General features: G+C 35.6%; 3 protein-coding genes across 3 annotated transcripts; all 3 read right to left on the bottom strand.

Moving 5' to 3' along the window:
* Positions 1 to 1,539: 1,539 nt before the first annotated feature.
* On the bottom strand, positions 1,540 to 5,554 carry LOC123883515 (putative disease resistance RPP13-like protein 3). The gene is made up of 2 exons (XM_045932350.1): positions 4,103 to 5,554; positions 1,540 to 3,048 (listed from the first exon to the last, which is right to left on the bottom strand). Exons 1-2 carry the CDS (start codon positions 5,483 to 5,485, stop codon positions 1,630 to 1,632), a joined length of 2,802 nt encoding a protein of 933 aa, XP_045788306.1. The 5' UTR covers positions 5,486 to 5,554; the 3' UTR covers positions 1,540 to 1,629.
* A 2,507-nt stretch (positions 5,555 to 8,061) lies between these two features.
* Positions 8,062 to 11,261, bottom strand: LOC123883516 (disease resistance protein RPP13-like). Its single transcript, XM_045932351.1, has one exon. The coding sequence runs from the start codon at positions 10,957 to 10,959 to the stop codon at positions 8,161 to 8,163; it is 2,799 nt and encodes a 932-aa protein (XP_045788307.1). The 5' UTR covers positions 10,960 to 11,261; the 3' UTR covers positions 8,062 to 8,160.
* A 726-nt stretch (positions 11,262 to 11,987) lies between these two features.
* LOC123883519 (signal peptide peptidase-like 4) lies at positions 11,988 to 19,843 on the bottom strand. Its single transcript, XM_045932356.1, has 14 exons — positions 19,284 to 19,843; positions 17,617 to 17,775; positions 17,419 to 17,530; positions 17,174 to 17,293; positions 16,866 to 17,017; positions 14,998 to 15,177; positions 14,679 to 14,713; positions 14,397 to 14,559; positions 14,248 to 14,301; positions 13,991 to 14,083; positions 13,706 to 13,848; positions 13,219 to 13,289; positions 12,900 to 12,983; positions 11,988 to 12,541 (listed from the first exon to the last, which is right to left on the bottom strand). Exons 1-14 carry the CDS (start codon positions 19,416 to 19,418, stop codon positions 12,438 to 12,440), a joined length of 1,605 nt encoding a protein of 534 aa, XP_045788312.1. The 5' UTR covers positions 19,419 to 19,843; the 3' UTR covers positions 11,988 to 12,437.

The raw sequence follows: 19,843 nt of genomic DNA, 5'->3' as shown, positions 1-19,843 counted from the left end.
TATTATTTTTACTTTTTTTCTTGGTATTTATTTTTGTTGAGAGTCTGAAAACATGTTTATATGGGGGACATCCCTCACCTTATAACCATTCGAGATGGTTTCTCTATCCAAAAAATTTCGAACTTGAATTAACTTGCTTCTGAACATACGCAGCACTAATTAATACCGGCTAGTGGTTAACTACGACATTAATGAACTTAAAATGAGGAAATTCATCGATCCATTGTTGAGTGGCCAATGCTCTATCCATTCTTTTCTCGATGACGTCTTTCTTGAATGAGCCACTGCAGTTGCAGTTGAGAAGACTCTCTCTATCTCGCATTGTATCTCTAAATTCCAAGTCTTGACAATTCCAGTTGAGAAGACTCACTATCCTTGACCGGCCTCACCAAGGCCTGCCATTAAAAAAATTATAGTTTGCATTGTTTACTTCAATTGACTTGAAATTGTGCTTTATCTCAACATTTTCCACATCTCGTGGTTGGTATATGGTTCTTAGATCTTTTTTCGATCTCTTTCAATATGAATGCATGATCATCGCCCTCCTTCATCAAATCCTCCTTAATGTCATGCTTCTTGCCTTGTGAAGTAGGTTTTGTTTGTATCAAATTTGGAAACAACATCTTTGGGTTGCGAATTCTCATATATTTTCTCCAAATGAGGTTGTCATTCCAGCCAGTAGATTATGAACTTACACCCAAAACGGCACACCTTGAAGAATACTCAAAACAAGGGTGTTATTATCAAACAGCCACATACCCTACATCTTGGCCATCATCATCTACACACGGATGGTCATGTTAATAAAAAACCTTCCAACAAGCTGCAAATGTTGACTATGTGCCACCACTTTGTCTTCATCAAGTTGTATATTTAGTTCCTGTCATGTGCTCAATTCTCTTTTGCGTCAAAAAAAAAAAAAGTTCCTCAGTCATCGCCATCGAGAGAGATTTCCAATGTTTATTGCAGTATTTGCAGTGTCGCTCTGTCAATTGTTCTTATGCCATTGTGCGCAGAGGAGATGTTTGATTGTGATTGGTTACGGTGGTAAACGATTTTTGTGTTTGTTTCTAATTCTAAAGAAAAGCTAAGGTTACAGAAGGCTCTCACTAGGGGAGAGAAGAAACCTCACATGCGGAGAAAAGTTTGTGTAACATTTAATTATACTTAAGCAGATCAACATTAGTGTACTATAACAATGCAACAAATGACATTAAATTATTTTAACATGAGCTTATTACAATGCTTTAAAATTACTGCAACTAATGACATTGTCCATATACCTCAACTAAGATTCACTTTCATCAAATCAAGTACTACAAATCATGAATTAAAATTTATTTTCAAGTATAGTGTGGCACAAGTATAGATACATGGATCCCTTAACCATTTGATCCTGGGTTCGATCCCCGACCGGTGCGTATGGAGAATCATTTGTTGGGAGAAGTCAACCCCTTAAATGGATCTCAGTTACCTCGAAGGGTAACCGTAAATTGAGCTAGATGAAAACTAATCAAGGAAACTGCTTGATTGGAAACATTCAGGATGGAACTAGAAATAATCTAAAATGTATAGTCAAAAAGAAGTATAGTCAAACTCAAACACACTCTAGTTACATTACAATTCTAATTATTCTACAATGACTTGACATCCATTATTAACTTCCAAATTTTGTAACATTGCAGCCATTGCTTTGGAGGGTTTCTGAACACACACTTTTTTTAAGGTAGTTAAAGACCACAGTTCACTTGGGAGGCTATCCATCTTATAACAATTGTGTAAAACGAGGATTTGAAGGCGTGGCATCGAACCATTGGCTAATTTCCAGTTTCTAATAGGAAAATCTATGATCCGAAACTCTTGCAACTGTGGGAATCCATCTTGAACAAAATTATAATCGATACATGAATCCGAACCTTCACAGTCGAATAATCTACTTATGATGAAAATTTGGAGTTTGGTGAGACTTCCAATAACTTTCATCCCATCATCATTCAAACGAATAATACCTGCCAATGTTAACTTGGTAATATTGGGAGGAAACACGGCTACACGTGTTACAAGGTCGGGGGGGTATACGATTTTCAGTATACTCAGATGTCTAAAGTGTTTCAAACTTTGTAGCACTTCCTCGAACTTACAATTGTTCATCATCAATTGTGTATCATCAGTGTAGATTTCTAGCTTATTCAAATGCTTTAATTGTTTTAGGCTTAACAACATTTTAGGCACTTCACCATCGAATTTTGTGGAGATCATCAGTTGTAATGTTGTTAGTTTGGGAAAACATCCTTTCTCTATGAGATATGTTGTTTTTTTATCAAGCGCAATGAAACCAATTGTTTGAAGGTGCCACATAACTACTTCACTATCTGATTTGGAACTGCTGCTACGTAACATGATATACCTATCGGTATGCACATGTGTTAGATGCTTGAGCTTTGATATTGCATATGGAAATGAAATTGGGATGTTAACACATTCGCCCCAGCTGGTTGGTTCAAAGTGTAATGTTTGTAGATTCTGAAGGTTGCATATAAAATCTGGAACGCAGTGGAGATATATTGAGCCTATTCTTAAGTACCTCAAGTGAATAAAGTTCCCCAAATTAGAAGGAATTTTTAAACTAACCTCAAAATCCAATACACGAACCAATTTGACGTCTTTCGTAAGCAATTTCAACTTGTTGCTAGCAACGAAGTAGTCCGGGTTAGAGAAAAACAAAGAACGGACACATGAATGGTCTTTGGTACTTGAAGAAATATACTGAGACATTGTAGAATGAACAGACAATCTACGAGGTTTTGAAGGGAATAAAATATTGGTTTCTGTACAAACTTCGAAGATCTTGTCCTCTTTGCTCTCTAATATGCAGAGATCTCTAAGAAGATCATGGATGCGACATGTTTGCACACCTTCGATATCTTCCACTTGTGCTACTTGGATCAAACTACGATCAATGAGCTCATACAAGTAGTCTTCAGCAACATCATATGCATCTCTGCTACCAGTTTCTTGTATAAATCCTTCAGCGACCCATAGGTGCAACTAGGGGTGTGCAAAAAATCCAAGTAACCTTAACCAAATCATTAACCAAACCATATCCAAAATTAATAACTAAATCCATTTTAAAAAAAAACCAAACCAATCCAATACAAAAAAACCAATTCTAAACCCTATCCAATTTTTTATAATTGGTTTAAAATTGGTTTTTAAATTGAGGCCCAATAAGGAAAAAGCCCAATAGTTTTTTTTTTAAAAAAAAAAAAATTCCAAATTCAATTAATTATATAATTTAATAAATAAATAATTAATAAGGTGGTGGAGGAATTGGTCAACGCGGCGGTCAACGCCGGACCACCGGCGGCCGGCACGGCGGAGCTCCGGCGGCGGACGGTGGCGGCCGGCGATTTTCCGGCGGCGGCCTGCGGCCGGCGCGGTGGTTGACGGCGGCGCTCCGGTGGCCGGCGCGGTGGTTGGCGGCGGCGCTCCGGCGGCCGGCCACCGTCAACCACCCTTTAATATTTAATTATTTTTTATTTAACAAAATTTATTTATTTTAAAAATAATTATAAAAAACAGATTTTTGATGATTTTTTTTTTAAAAAAAATCTATATTTTAATTATTTTGGGCTTAAAAAAATCTGTTTTTTTGGGCTTAGTTTGAAATTTGTTGGGCTTAGAAAAAAAACTCTTATGAATTCATTATAAACCAATAATTCATAAAATTAAAGAAAAATTATGTTTTTTCTATAAACAATAATTATTAAATATGTTCTTTTAATCAATTAAACAAAAAAAAATATTGGCTTAATTATTGTAAAAAAAAAATTTAAATATATAGGAATTAAAAGTTATAATAATGCATTTTTAAAAAAAAATAAAAAATAAAATAAAATTTAAGATGAATCGGTTATAAATAAGTAACCTATTTTTTATTATAAACCGGTTATAAATTGGTTCCGAACCAATTATAAACCATATCCAAATTAGTTTTGCAAAATAACCAATTTTTCATTAAAATGGTTTTGGATATAAACCAAAACCATAAATATGGTTTGGTGTGGTGTGGTTTTTAAACCATGCACACCCCTAGGTGCAACAATCGCCTTACACGTATTTCAGAATCTTCGGGAAATATCCCTAGATAAAGAAAACATGGTTTTAATCTTGAAGGCAAGTCTTCGAAACTGAGTTTAAGTACTACATCCTTGACTTTAGTCTCCTCGTCTCGAGTAAGATACCAGTTAACATGACCCAAAACTTTGGACCATTCTCTGTGTGACTTTTCTTTGTTTGCTAGAAGTCCAGCAAGCACCACAATTGAGAGTGGCAAACCGCCACAACTTTTAACGATTTCTTTACCAAGAGATTCAAGATCACAAGGGTACTCTTCTCCTCTAAACACTTTTTTGTAGAAGAGCTCCCAACTTTGTTCTTCATTGAGAAATTGAAGGTAGTAAGGAGGATCTCGACCGGTATGCAAAGCAACTTCTTTCAAACGACTAGTTACTAGTATTCTGCTCCCTTTGTTTTCATCGGGAAAAGCATCTTTGATCTCATCCCAATCTTGTATTTTCCACATGTCATCAAGAATCAGTAGATATTTTTTCAACTTCAAGAATTCCCACACTCTTTTCTTAAGCTCATCATCACTTAAGCTAGAGAAGCCTTGTGAGTTACTCACAGCTTCGTTGTGTTTCTTCTTACCCTTCTTTTTGATTTTGTTGCCGCACCTAGATTCAAAATCACGGCCTGGCATCAAATATTGAAGAAGGCTAAGCAAAAGTTCCCTAGTTTTACAGTCGTTCGAAACGTAAACCCAGGCACGACAATGGAAGTGTTTCTTCACCTTGTCACTGTTGTAGACCTTTCTTGCAAGAGTTGTTTTTCCCAATCCACCCATGCCAATGATTGAAACGACGTTGAGATGTGGCGAATCACCATCTATGAGTCTACTGATGACCACTTCAGATTCATGGACAAATCCTACTACATTTTCCTCCTCCACATTTCTTCTTAATTTTTGCAGTGATTGTTTCCTCTCTTCCTCTTCTATTGCTGATGTTGATTGATTACCGCTTTCTTGATTGTATTTGATTTTGTTTTCATGTATCTCTTTGAGCGCAGTTTTGATCTTGTCAATTTTCTCTGCAACGTTGCGGAGCAACTTTGCGTGAGCAATACTGTAAAACATTCTTCCCACCACGTTTCTCCTCTTGTAGATGACGACGTTGGCAATAAATGTGTCGATGACATCCTCAGCTAGGTGGGCTTCTTCTCTGATCAAACGTCTAACCGTTTGTTCTATTTCTTTGTTGTTGTTCTTGTTCCCTTTAGAGGAAATTTTGAGGTAGGCGTTTATGATTTCGAGTTCGTTTTGGAGGGATTTGATTTTGTCTTCCACTCCAAACAACAAGTTAGCTTCATGTTGAAGCAATTGGGATAAGTGCCCCAAAAGGGATGAAACCACGATATCCACCATGTGTTTAAGGGGGTAAATGGTGTTTTTTTTTTTTGTGATTGTTCAATTATGTTATGTTATGTCTTACCAAGTATGAAGTTGTTATATAATACTACTACATGTCACAACAGTTTATGTGACTGACAACTACATAGTGTTGAATCAAAGCACTAGTTGGAAATAGTGGGCATCAATAATTCAAAAAGCTTTCAAAACTTGTTCTTTGATTCCAACCTCATCACATGCTAAAGCTTAATTTCAAAACTTTTCCTTTTCCCGGCCCCCATCACTTTAAAATAGAGAAACACGAATCCCATTCATAGGACAAATTCATTGCACGCGTGGCAATATCATCACCATTGACAATATAACACAATCGACAACTCTTTTCTCTCACTTTAACTTCAACGCTAAGTATTTCATGTTAGTCCAACAGAGCATGTCAGATCAAAAACTTAATTTTTTTCTCATTTCTTTAGTTGGAGTTCACTAGTTTGGCATCACTGTTATTTCATGAAGATGCTCTATTGTTGGGGTTGATTGCAATGTAAGTCCCACATAATCAAGAAAAAATATCAAGAAAATTATATTGAACAAGTCTCACATCTTCGAGAAGTGAAGCAACGGGAAACTCAATGCTATATATAGAGACCTCAAGTTCCTTGTTTCAACACACTAAACAGTAGCACCTGTAAACACTTAAGTTTATATTTGTGTATTTTTTCTTTCTCTTATGTTCTTGTTTTAGAGTATTTGAGATGTAGTTCAAATATTTACTAAAAAGGTGAAAATACTTTCGTGAAACAACTTTTTTGTTTATTTATCAAAAACAAAATGCATTTATAGGTTCTTTAAAAGTTTTACATTTGAGATGGTCATCGTCACTTGAGTACAAGTACATGATGGTCGTCTTATGAGTGAATGTGCTCCGGTCTAAGGTAAAAATTGCTTGAGCCGATAAAGTTGTAAGGCTCGGACCTGCCAACCTAGACCTATTCTAATAGATTAGGCCTAGATTCCCCAACTCCGGGAGATGCAGATTACAGCATTATCCAAAAGGGAGCCTACAAGAAAAATGCCTCTTCTAGGAGGTCTCGATGCTACTGCCCAGCCCCACCTTCATTTGTTTCCGAATTACGACTACTCGACTTCTTCAACCTGCTCATGGCTAGATCGATTGGTTCGGTGGATAAGATCACATCTTCATAACAAAGGGTATCCACGTTCGGCCTCAACTAAGAATTTTTGAACTTGAATACTCTCTTCAACTTGCTTCTGAACATACACAGCACTAATTAATATCAGTGAGTAGTTAACTGTGATATTAATGAACTTATAATGAGGAAATTCATCAATCTATTGTTGAGTGGCCATTGCTCTATCCAATCTTTCCATGATTGTGAGAGAAAAAACCACACACGCGGAGGAAAGCTTGTGTAACATCGAATTAAACTTAAGCAGATCAACATTAATGGTGCATATATATAAAAAGTATTATAACAATGTAACACGAAATTATTCCGATGCGTTAAAATTACTGTAACTAACGGCAAAACAATTATCATACATATCAAACCTTTTTATTTTTTAGTTTGATAATAATTCACTAAAATCCTATAAAAATAAGAATCCTTCTCAAAATTATAACAATGACCATATACCTCAACTAAGAGTCACTTTCATCAAATCATGTACTCTAAATCATGAATTAACACTTATTTTCAAGTAGTCAACAGAAATGTACGTTATTAAAATAATAATTATTAAATATTAAAATTCATGTATAAAAATACTTGAGTTTTTTGTTTGACCAAAATCAATTTAGCTCATTCATTATTCAAATGATGTTCAATATAAGTAGGAATAAACTCACTAACATAGAGACTAGTCTAGGAAATGGCCACCCTCGCAAACCACATTCACTTGTCTACTAACAAAATTGACCTCAAAGTTTTTAGATTTGATGCCATAACATTAACAATGGTAGAAACTATTAAACTAACTTCAGAATTTCCAGAGCGACGCGAGTTAATTAAAGCCATTTTCGTTGCATTTCTCCAACCGGTCAATGCCGCGAACAGACAAGCCGAGTCTCAAAAACATCATGCCGTTACAGACAAGCTGTCCCATCAGCGCTGCATTTTTCCAACCGGTGAATGCCATCAGCCTCTAAAAATCCCACATCAACGTTGCATTTAATACAACCGTGATGCAGCTTTTCCCATGGATGCACTTCAGGCGCTGAAGTATGATGAGTCTGTTGCTGCTGCTGCTTATTCACATAAATTAAAAGCTAGCAGTGCAACCTGTGTAGCAGTCTTCCTTTCACCACTCCATACAACGTCATTTCTATTCTGCCATAGGAACCAAAACAGCGTCACGACACACCCTGCAGTCACCCAGTCCACTGTGCAACATATACTGAAAATCCTTGCTGCGGCGCTGTGACAGTGCTGTCACTGCGTTCCAGCTGCTTGTAATCAATGCTTTAGAGTTAATTCCCTCTTTAATAGCATAATAGATTGTTAAAACTATGAATAAAAATTTAACCGATCAATTTTACTTAAATTTGAATAAATTGCTCAAACAAAAACAAATAAGCCGAATCAACAATGAATGTAAGTCATTGCATAAAAATGTAACCGTAAATTCTGCAGTATCAAAGCTAATAAAAAAAAACCTAGTTACAAGTCTAATTATTCTACAATGAGCTCACATTCATTATTAACTTCCAAATTTTGTAACATTGCAGCCATTGCATCGGAGGGTTTTCGAACACAGACTTTTCTTAAGGTAGTCAAAGACCACAGTTCACTTGGGAGGCTGTCCAACACAGGACAGTTGTCTACAGTGAGAATTTGAAGGCGTGACATCGAACCATTGGCTAATTTCCAGTTTCTAATTGGAAAATCTGCCATTTGAAACTCCTGCAACTGTGGGAACCCATCTTGAGCAAAATTAAGATCAAAACATGAGGCCGAGTCAAAACTGCCGTCAAATGATCCACTTAAGATAAAAATTTGGAGTTTGGCGAGACTTCCAATAACTTTCATCCCGTCATCATTCAAGTAACCAATACGTACCAATGCTAACTTGGTAATGTTGGGAGGAAACATGGTCACATGTGTTTCAAGGTTGGGGAGGTGAGTGATTTTTAGAATACTCAGATGTGTTAAGTGTTTCAAACTTTGTAGCACTTCCTCCGGATTAAGAACGATCCTTACAAAGATCTCATCTAATTGGACTTGGATTTCTAGCTCATTCAAATGCATCAATTTTTGCAGGCATAACAACATTGTAGGCACATCACCTTTGATGATCTGCACTCGTATTGTTCTTAATTTGGGGAAACTTCCTTTCTCTATGAGATATGTTGTTTTCTCATCAAGTTCAATGAAACCGATTGTTTGAAGGCGCCACATAACTTCACCATCTAATTTGGAACTGCTGCCGCGTAGCACGATAGGCCTATTAGTATACACATGTGTTAGATGCTTGAGCTTTATTATTCCATATGGAAATGAAATTGGGATGCCATATAAGACGAACCCGGTTGGCGGTCCAAAGCATAATGTTTGTAGATTTTGAAGGTTGCATATAGAATCTGGAACGCTCCAAAAAGAAAAATCTGAGCCTATTCTTAAGTACCTCAAGTGAATAAAGTTACCCAAATTGGAAGGAATCTTACTACTCTCAAGATCCAAATCCAATACACGAACCAATTTGATGTCTTTCGTAAGCAATTTCCACTTGTCGCTAGCAACGAAGTAGTCCGGGTTAGAGAAAAACAAAGAACGGACACATGAAAGGTCTTTGGTACTTGAAGAAATATACTGACACATTGTAGAATGAACAGACAATCTACGAGGTTTTGACGGGATTAAAATATTGGTTTCCGTACAAACTTCGAAGATCTTGTCCTCTTTGCTCTCTAATATGCAGAGATCTCTAAGAAGATCATGGATGCGACATGTTTGCACACCTTCGATATCTTCCACTCGTACTACTTGGATCAAACTACGATCAATGAGCTCATACAAGTAGTCTTCAGCAACATCATATGCATCTCTCCTACCAGTTTCTTGTATAAATCCTTCAGCGACCCATAGCTGCAACAATCGCCTTACATGTATTTCAGAATCTTCGGGGAATATCCCTAGATACAGAAAACATGGTTTTAATCTTGAAGGCAAGTCGTCCAAACTGAGTTTAAGTACTACATCCTTGACGTTAGTCTCCTTGTCTTGAGTAAGATACCAGTTAACATGACCCAAAACTTTGGACCATTCTCTGTGTGACTTTTCTTTGTTTGCTAGAAGTCCAGCAAGCACCACAATTGAGAGTGGCAAACCGCCACAACTTTTAACGATTTCTTTACCAAGAGATTCAAGATCACAAGGGTACTCTTCTCCTCTAAACACTTTTTTGTAGAAGAGCTCCCAACTTTGTTCTTCATTGAGAAATTGAAGGTAGTAAGGATCTCGACCGGTATGCAAAGCAACTTCTTTCAAACGACTAGTTACTAGTATTCTGCTCCCTTTGTTTTCATCGGGAAAAGCATCTTTGATCTCATCCCAATCTTGTATTTTCCACAAGTCATCAAGAACCAGCATATACTTTTTCAACTTCAAGAATTCCCACACTCTTTTCTTAAGCTCATCATCACTTAAGCTAGAGAAGCCTTGTGAGTTACTCACAGCTTCGTTGTGTTTCTTCTTACCCTTCTTTTTTATTTTGTTGCCGCTTCTAGATTCATAATCATGTTCTGGCATCAAATTTTGAAGAAGGCCAAGCAAAAGTTCCCTAGTTCGACACTCGTTTGAAACGGAAACCCAGGCGTGACAATTGAAGTGTTTCTTCACCTTGTCACTGTTGTAGACCTTTCTTGCAAGAGTAGTTTTTCCCAATCCACCCATACCAATGATTGAAATGACGTTGAGATGCAGTGGATGACCCTCTATGAGTCTATTGATGACTGCTTCAGATTCATGGACAAATCCCACTACATTTTCCTCCTCCACATTTCTTCTTAATCTTTGCAGCGACCGTTTCCTCTCTTCCTCTTCTGTTGCTGATGTTGATTGGTTACTGCTTTCTTGATTGTATTTGATGTTTCTTTCATGTATATCTTTCAGTTTGGTTTTGATCTTATCAATATTCTCTGCTACGTCGTGGAGCAACTTTGCGTGATCAACGCTGTGAAGCATTCTTCCGAGCACATTTCTCCTCTTGTAGATGGCCACGTTGGCAATGAACGTATCGATGACATCCTCAGCTTGGTGAGCGGCATCTCTGATCTGACTCAGAACTATTTTTTCTATTTCTTTGTTGTTGTTCTTGTTCCCTTTAGAGGAAGTTTTGAGGTAGGCGTTTATGATTTCGAGTTCGTTTTGGAGGGATTGTATTTTGTCTTCCACTCCAAACAACAAGTTAGCTTCATGTTGAAGCAATTGGGATAAGTGTCCCAAAAGGAACGAAACCACGCTATCCGCCATGTGTGTAAAGGGGGATATGGTGTTTTTTGTGATTGTTCAATTCTGTTCTGGCTTACTAAGTTATAAGTAAAATGAAGTTCTTAGACAGGATAGGTTATGAGAGTTTATGTGACAGGATATGTTAGGAAGGTAAAAGGAAATTGGGTGGAGACTTTTGTTGTTTTCTGCACCACCATCCACTTAATTTCCTGAATAATACTTAATTATTTGTCTTTATGAATGAAGTTTCCTTTGTTTTTCTGATACACATGACATTGCAGTGCAATGGTAAAGGCATAAAGCAAAGCCACAGAATATGCAAAGGATAAATCATGCATTATTGATTTAGGACCCATTACTTATCATGAATATATCTAGTCTACTAGTTAAGGATAAGATAAGACTATTGAAATGTGGACATGAATCACATGTGGATTAATTAAGTTGTACGAGATGGTGATGTCGGACCTGGTTTCCCTGCTGTAATTATTTGCCGCAGTAGCAGATCTGAGTCGTTGATCATCAATCAGGCGGTTAAAATTACATATCATCAAAATCAAGTAAAAACCATCCTATCTATCAATTCAAGATCAGCCGGTCCAGGTGAGTAACTGTGTCACGCAGTTACTGCATCAAATCCATTTCCGGTGATGTCTACTATCTTGCACTGCTTCTCTATATCCTCGAATGAGCCACTGCGGTTACTCACTTCCGTCTCTTTTATCTTCTAACGATAACATATCATTAAAATCGCCGATATTAATTTGTGTTATGAATGTCGTACTTTTCTGCTTTCATATACTTGATGCATGTTAGTTGGCCATTAAATCAAGCTTTTAAGGTCAAAATTGCATCATACCATATCTTATCAACTTAGAGACCATATTGAGCTATATTATGGACACAATTCTGTACTTACCTTAATATTTGTGAATTTGTAGTAATAATGCACACTTAGGTTATTTTCATTTGTTTCCTCTGTAGGAATGCTCTAAAATTTGTTAACATAATTCCAACTATTATAGTGTTATTTAACAGTAAGAAGAATATAAGAATTATAAGATATTATGTTAATATTCTAATGATGGTAATTTTAAATATTAAACATCACAATAATATTACATTTTTTTTTTTGAAATTGAAATTCACAATATTATTACATTACAATACAAGTTATGACTCAGTATTTAGCAGCTTCTCAATGTAAGCAAGCCTTTTATTAGTCATCTCTCTTTTGAATGGAGCTTCTCAATGTCATTTCTCTTTGCAAGACTTGGTATTGGAGAAGATTCTCATTGAAACAAAGTCGTCAACAAGAATATAGAGTCTCTTAAATAATCTTCTGACCTATCTCAGAAGAAAAAAAATAAAATTTACAGCACACAGTAGAACCATTTGGCTGGAATTTTGTTACATATGTTAACACAATCTCCTAATAGTTGCTATCACTCTCCTATATAAACTAATATATAGCTAAACATACAAGTCTGTTTGATTGGTTAATTGTCTTCTTGACTATGATGAGGACAAGGTCTTTCTGGTTCTCCTCTTGTCCATAAAATCTTGAGATCACCTCTCTTCTTTCCCAATGACAGAAAAGTGCCTGCAATTATGATTACACAACAATGTTATTGTAAATGAGTAACCTATAATTGGCACAACATTTTATTGGTCCATCTTGCAGAGTGATTCGACAAAATTTATGTTAGGTGTACTCTGTCCAACACAAGTCTTTAACAGGCTTGGGACCCGAATCTTCAATTATATTAATGATTGAAACTATGCATGATTCATGCAAAGGCATCTTCAACAACCAATAGAACACAATCCAATAGTACATGGGAGAGTTTGTATTTTAACGTAGATGAAGGGTGAAGTGTAAAATTCGGAAACTAGTATGCCACCATAGGTGTTTACACTTACAAGTTACAAATATTTATTTGTACGATGGTTATACTTACCAAGTGTAAATGGGACTATATAAAGCAAAGCTGGCTGGCCATGTCCATCCATCAAGTTTAAAGCCACATATGTGACGAGGAGACCTACAGACCAAAGTTTAAGAAATAATATATTAGAAAAAGCCAATAACTACCACCAAATTTGACGTCTCTAACACTTAACAACGGAATCAGGCACAGATTTTGTGTTTTTCAGTCTCTAAATATCAGTCACTATATTTCAAGTTTTTCTAGTCCATAAGTGAAGATAGAGATATACAGAAGCAATAGACATTAACATTTGGTCATGAAAGCTATCCCGAGATCAAGCATAGCATACCTAAACCATAAGCAGTCATTGCCCACACGAAGTATCCGGCTCGAAGGTTCTTCTTTGCCAACCAATCATACCTGTAAAGGTAGTTGTCGATAGAATAATTAAGTTTGTGAACTGTCAACAGATACAATACAACTATTTTCTCCATACAAGGAGGATCCCATGTGGACATGTATTTTATAGGCGTTTGGAAGAGCTTATTTTTGACATTAACCTGTAGGTAATTGGTTGGAAGAACTTACCAATATTGCTTATCATATGTCAATGAGTTGGTTTTAACTTATTTTCATAAACTCACCACAATAGTTTATAGAAACAGCTTATACACACCTTATGTGGTATTTAAGCTTAGTTCCTCTTCAATTGAAGAAACAACTTAAAATAAGGTCATATATGATAAACACATCGAATACCAAACCAGACATCCTCTTTATCACAAAAACAATAGTAATAGAAGGGTGATAAATTCTATGCTCAATAGACGACAAACCTTAGAGAAAATGCTACTAGAAGTCCTGGTAAGATTATATCCCCAAAACCGATGATGCTGTAGCCACCCCAAGGATCAAACAAACGTGGTAACTTGAGAAGCATGGGAATACCGTCTTCTCCACTCTTATCACCTCGAGCTACCTGTACAGAGAAAATGTAATGCTAATTTTAAGGCCAAAATCACGTATTCAGTTTAGGGGAAGGCTGCAGCATCATATTTAAGGCCAAAATCGAGCATTGTAGAGAACAGTTGAGGAGGGAGAGCTTTACTCAAAACACTCACCACTATCATCACACTCTCATGGAACCACCATTTAGAGACGAACACCCATAATATGTCATATAGGAAAGCACAACTGAGAAGAACAGTCCCAACCTGATACAGAGAAAGACGTATACGTCAGTGTCTTTCATCATAAAAGTCGAGTAGTATCCAACAAAGCTATTACAATGCCCCATGCACAGCACTTGTTCTTAAATCCAAGACTGTCAAAAACAAGTATAAGAGATAGTGCCCTAGGGGTGTCTTTGGAATCATACCTTGAGATTTGGTATGCGAACAATCTGAAGAACTGTAATTATCAACGCGATACCCTGAATGACAGTCATAAGAAATATGGAAAATAGTATTAAAAGTCTATGAAATTTTTAACTATAAGATAAAGTGACATTAATAAAAATATTCTTACAAGAATATCTTGACCAATCCAAGCATATGATGCATGGCGTTTAACTGCCCAAACAACCGCAAATACTATGCAGAAGGGAGTAACAGCAAGTGTCAGATATGGAACAGCTCCAAAGAATGGTATCTTCACAAATGTTTGTGCAGGATGTTGAAACCATCTGAAACTGTAACAATTTTGCTTTTAATTCCATAAGGATACAAAGGATTATAATATGACAAACCGCGTAATCTACAACAACAATGGACAAGAATAAATAGCTTCCTTCATGGACAAAAGACTTACCATGATAATAGAGCCACCAAACAAGTTTGCAGTCCCTGAAAGCATATCAAAAAATAAGGTCAATTTACTATACAAAACATTTTCAATTCTTAATTTGTATGTCGATGGTTGGAAATTGGAATGACAATTTGTTGTGAGTTTTTCTTTTCAATTGTGATAACTAGAGAAAATGCATTTCCGGAAACATTGAAAATGATGTTTTGACAGTTTACAGAATTTTCAGATATATGCAATCTGAATGAAACCAAAATCATGTGGCACTCCTAATGACTTTAATCAAGTAATTAATAATGCAAAGCCTAAAATAAGAATAACTCACCTCTATCCCACCGATGCAAAATAGAACTACGAGAACTTCAACAAACCAGAACGACATGAATTTATATAGCATAACCAAGAAACAAGAAGCAAGAACAACGAATAAAACTGCTGCTGTAGTACTGATTTCCACATAACCACGAGAACCAACACATTCTGCAACATAGTCATCTGAAGCATCCTGCGAGCATAAGTATCCATATATCAGTAGCCAAATTAAGGAGTTCATAAATCTGAGCAGAAATATTCCTTTACAATAAAAAAAAAAAACTTTCAGACAATAAAAGAGAATAAACTCCTGTTTCTAAACCATCCCCCCAACAAGTAGCAAAAGACACAAAAGACTCATTGTTCTAATGATTTTGGCTTTGTTTAGATAAATTGTTTGATTAAGAATTAATAGCATAAATGCTTATCATATGCTTTTCTATAACAAAAGATGAAATAAAGTCAAACTACTTCCATATAAACTATAAGCTGTTTTAATAAGCTATTCTAGAGAGCTTATGGACATGTCATAAGCTGTTCCCATAAGCTCTTCTAAACAGTCTCACAAGAGTTTATGATAGTAGGTAAACTCAAATAAGACACTACCTTTTCCAAACACACCCTTTGTCTATTCAGCATTTTTTATTTCTATCAATTTGGCTAAAGAAAATATCTTATGCTTCTAATTATTGTATTCATTCTTTCTTCACTCTATCTTCTGATACTTGAATTGGGGATATACCGCTAAAGTTGAGATTTTGCCGTTTGTTTCAAACCGCAACAGAAAAGGAAGGTAAAATAATTGACATGGTTAACTGGTCTCACAGTGTCTGGGAATGGAAAGTTTCGTGGACTAGACAATTGGAATCTGCTGAACAGGCTTCTCTCGCGGAGCTAGTGTCTTGTTTAGAGTCAACAACCTTAAATGACCAATCTGATGACAGATTATGTTGGCTACACGAACAGCAGCACGGATTCACTGTTAGTAGCTGTTACGCAGTGATATGCAGCCTCGTTATCGAAAATCAGCTGGATAATAATCTTGCTGCTTCGCTGTGCAGGTTGTGGCAAGCAAAGGTACCTTCTAAAGTCTGTGTTTTCAGCTGGAGACTTCTTCAGGAAAGTCTTCCAATGAGACTGAGGGCTTGTTTGGCCCAGCTTTTTTTAAAGCTTATGCAAACCGCCTATGCAATATAAATTAGGTTTTATGCTATTTTATAAGTTCACACTAGTGAAAATTGTAATTTTATAAGCTATTTTATCATAAACTACCTTGACAAACATATAATAATATATAAAAATTGCATAAGTTGCTTGCATAAGCTCTAAAAAAAGCTGGGCCAAACGAGCCCTGAATTTATGGCAACGAGGGATGTTAATGGATCAGCATCAGCAGTGCCGCGTCTTCTGCTTTTGTGAAGTTGAATCGCTTAATCATCTGTTTTTTGCTTGTCGCGTTGCAAAAGAAGTTTGGCGGGCTATCTTTAATTGAATTCGTCGGGGGACGATGAAGTTCAAAATTTTCTATTGTTAACAATTTAGTGAAAGGCCCTCACAAGCTTAAATTCTCTCATCTCTTTTGGATTGCAGCATGTTGGAATTAATGGTAAAGTGGCTAACATAACGGATATGGTGGATCGACTTAAAAGCATATCTTGGGTTTGGCTCTCAAGTAGTAATAAAATAGAGAAAATGTATACTTATTCCGATTGGCTTAATAGTCCTATCTCTTGTATCCAATGCTTGTAACTTGAACCTTTGTATTGGGATTGAGTATCCCTTGTACTCGTTATAATGAAATTTGCTTATCAAAAAAATTAAATAAAAAAAAAAAACTCTTGAGGGATTGAATAAAATTGGCATGAAAAGAAACTAGGAAACCTTTAAAAGCTTCTCTTGTTCAATAGCCGCTTCTCTGGCTGTCCAAGCAGACCAATAAGAAGCACATAAAATGGTACCAACAGCCATAAGCCACAAAAACACTTCTGCAACATCAACCAAGGGACGCAGTGGAGAGTATAACTGTATTGACACTTAAGAGCAAGAATTGTACATGCGGTAGAACAAAGACTACGTATCAGGTGGTATCGAAACATAATGTAGTCATTTCAATAATTAAATTGTTCTATGCCAAAGAAAAGCCGCAACAAATTACAACATGAGATACACTCAAAGAAAGTCAAGCATACCCATGGAGTTATTTTTTATGTGTCTTTCAATGTTTAATCCAGCATCTTGTGGAAGCATAACAGCAGGTATTCCAATATCAACATCGGTTTCATTTTCCTCACAAACCATCTTGAAAAGTTCTGTACATTAATGACATGCAATAATTTCTTAAAATAAACGGAAATTAATACAAGTTTCTTTGCTTAATCAAATAACAAATAGCTATGATCCGCAAGAACAGAACAAAAAAAAATCGATAAAACACCTGTACGATAGTTTATAATGAGGATGGCAGAAGCACCGGCTTCATCAGCTATATTTGCTTTGGTTGTGAAACTACATTTTCCTCGGTGTACCAAAATGATCTCACTGGTGAGCTAACAATAGTGAAAAACAAAACAGGGTTAATAACAGATTAATAAATACTTCCAAATAACAGATTAAAAATGAACTTAAATAGTACCTTATTCTTAGGCTTGCTACAACAATCAGGAGGATCAGCAATGACAACTCTAGTATGATTGGCATGTTTTTCTTTTGATTCCAATGTAGGACCAAATCTTGCACCAACACCAACATATTCATCGTTTTCCACACCGTCAATCCATGTTGGGACTTTGACCTAACAGAAGTGAATAAATCATTTGAAGGTGTTAAGGAAAACGCACTATATGCAGTTTAAGAAAATAGCAATAGACCACAATGAATGAAAGATTACTTCAAAATCAAGAAATCATAAGCTAATTCATTCGCAGATTTTGTTTCTCAGAATCATCACATGAAACACTTGTAAATTGCAACCATTGCCATGTTCTTGGTTAAATTTTGGATGTAAAATGGAAGCTATAAAGCTTTCATATAGGCTTACTTTGCAAATTTTGGATAACATCAACCTCAAGTGCCAAAGATACAAGTTTAAGTTTGTGTTTCGAAAACACACAACACCACGATAGAAAATCATGGTGGACTAGAAGCTATATAATGGAGCGCACCGTGGCAGTTGCCAACTGTTAAACTAAATGTATGCTAAGGGATAAGAATTATAGGCAAATGAGAAAGATAAGTGATTATGAATTTTTTTAAAAAAAAAATCATCATATAAAAAGTAATTTTCAAATTTAGCATACTAGGACTACATAACCAATTTAGGGCAGTTTATTGCAATTTGCAAAATCTAGAAACACACCACTTGTGCCATAATAAATTCCAACTGTACACAACTAAGCATATATAAAAACAAAAAAAAACAACCTTAATGGAATCTTTGAGAATTAGTATTTTTTTTCTCTCCTCTTACTACACTTCATTTTCTTAATAAATATATCATTTTCAACAACAGGGAAAATATAATTTTAATTGACCATACATCACATAAGATGCAGATCAACTTAGGCCCTGCTTGGATAAATAACTTAATTTAGCATAAACACAAAGCACTTATCATATAAGCAAGCTATTTCTTTATAACAAAAGATAAAATAAAATGAAATCGTTTTCATATAAGCTATAAATTGTTTTCATAAGTTATTAACAAGAGGTCAAAGAAATAAGGTGAAAACAACTTATTGACATGTTCACAAGTTATATTTTAATAAGCTATCTCAATTCCCAAACAGTCTTTCAAATGCTTACATGAGTAGACAAAATCAAATAACTGGATCCAAATTCCAAACACACTACAAGAAAACTGCAATTTAGCTTCGAAGTTTTCAGAGTCTTTTCTGATGCTAATAGGGTCCGACAATGAAGCACGGACACTCCTCAGATCAGCACGGACACATGTCGGTGTCCACGGACACCGACAACACTTATGATTATTATGTCATTTTCTCAAGATTATTATCAATTGGTGTCCGATGTCATGTTTGTGTCCGTGCTTCATAGGGGTCCGATTAGCGTCCACTAATAAATCTAACATAAATGTCTCTTTTGTAAACTAAAATCCTAACCAACTTTCCAATTTTTTCTATCCTAATAAAAAAGTTATTTTTTCTATGTTTTCCAAATCTCTTCACTATTCCAACATATTCTAAGCAAACAAGAATCAAAACCAAGATCAAAACAATTACAAAAAATACAATTTTTCTTCACTAGTTATGGAATTCAAATAAAGAATAAAGAATTAAATACCAGAACAAAGTTATTCTCACAACCAGGCCTTGTAGGAGCAACATCATCATGATGAACAATATCACCAGCCAAAACCAAAGACACACCAAACAAGAACACATAAACCACACTATATACACCTCCAAATGAAACCATTTTAAGAACTAAGAATCTTGAATGAAAATTTGAAGAACAAAGCAAAAGGGGTATCAAAGAAAGTAAAAATAAAAAAAAGTGTTTCTTTATTTGTTTAGAGAGAAAACAAAGGAAGGTACAGAGAAAGTAGGAAGAAGGAAGTGACAGTGGAGAGAGAGACAATGAAAGAAGAATTTATTACTATTATTGTTGTTAATATTGTTTTCCTAAGTTTTTGTTTTGTCGTTTGTTGGTGTGTGGAAAAAACTGTTAGTGGTGAATCTTTGAGCTTAAATATACTATGTAGAATTTGTTGTTGCAGTGTAATGCTGATGATAGTTCTCACTTGGTTGTGTCTGCCACATGTTTTGTTCTGTATCTGAGTTTGTGATTCTTACTTTGTGTTGAGTCACATTGCTATAGTTATGGTTACTTTTTTCTTTTAA

Source organism: Trifolium pratense, linkage group LG5 (assembly GCF_020283565.1).
Source record: "Trifolium pratense cultivar HEN17-A07 linkage group LG5, ARS_RC_1.1, whole genome shotgun sequence".
Lineage (NCBI taxonomy): Eukaryota > Viridiplantae > Streptophyta > Magnoliopsida > Fabales > Fabaceae > Trifolium > Trifolium pratense.
This window is presented reverse-complemented; position numbering and strand designations above follow the sequence as displayed.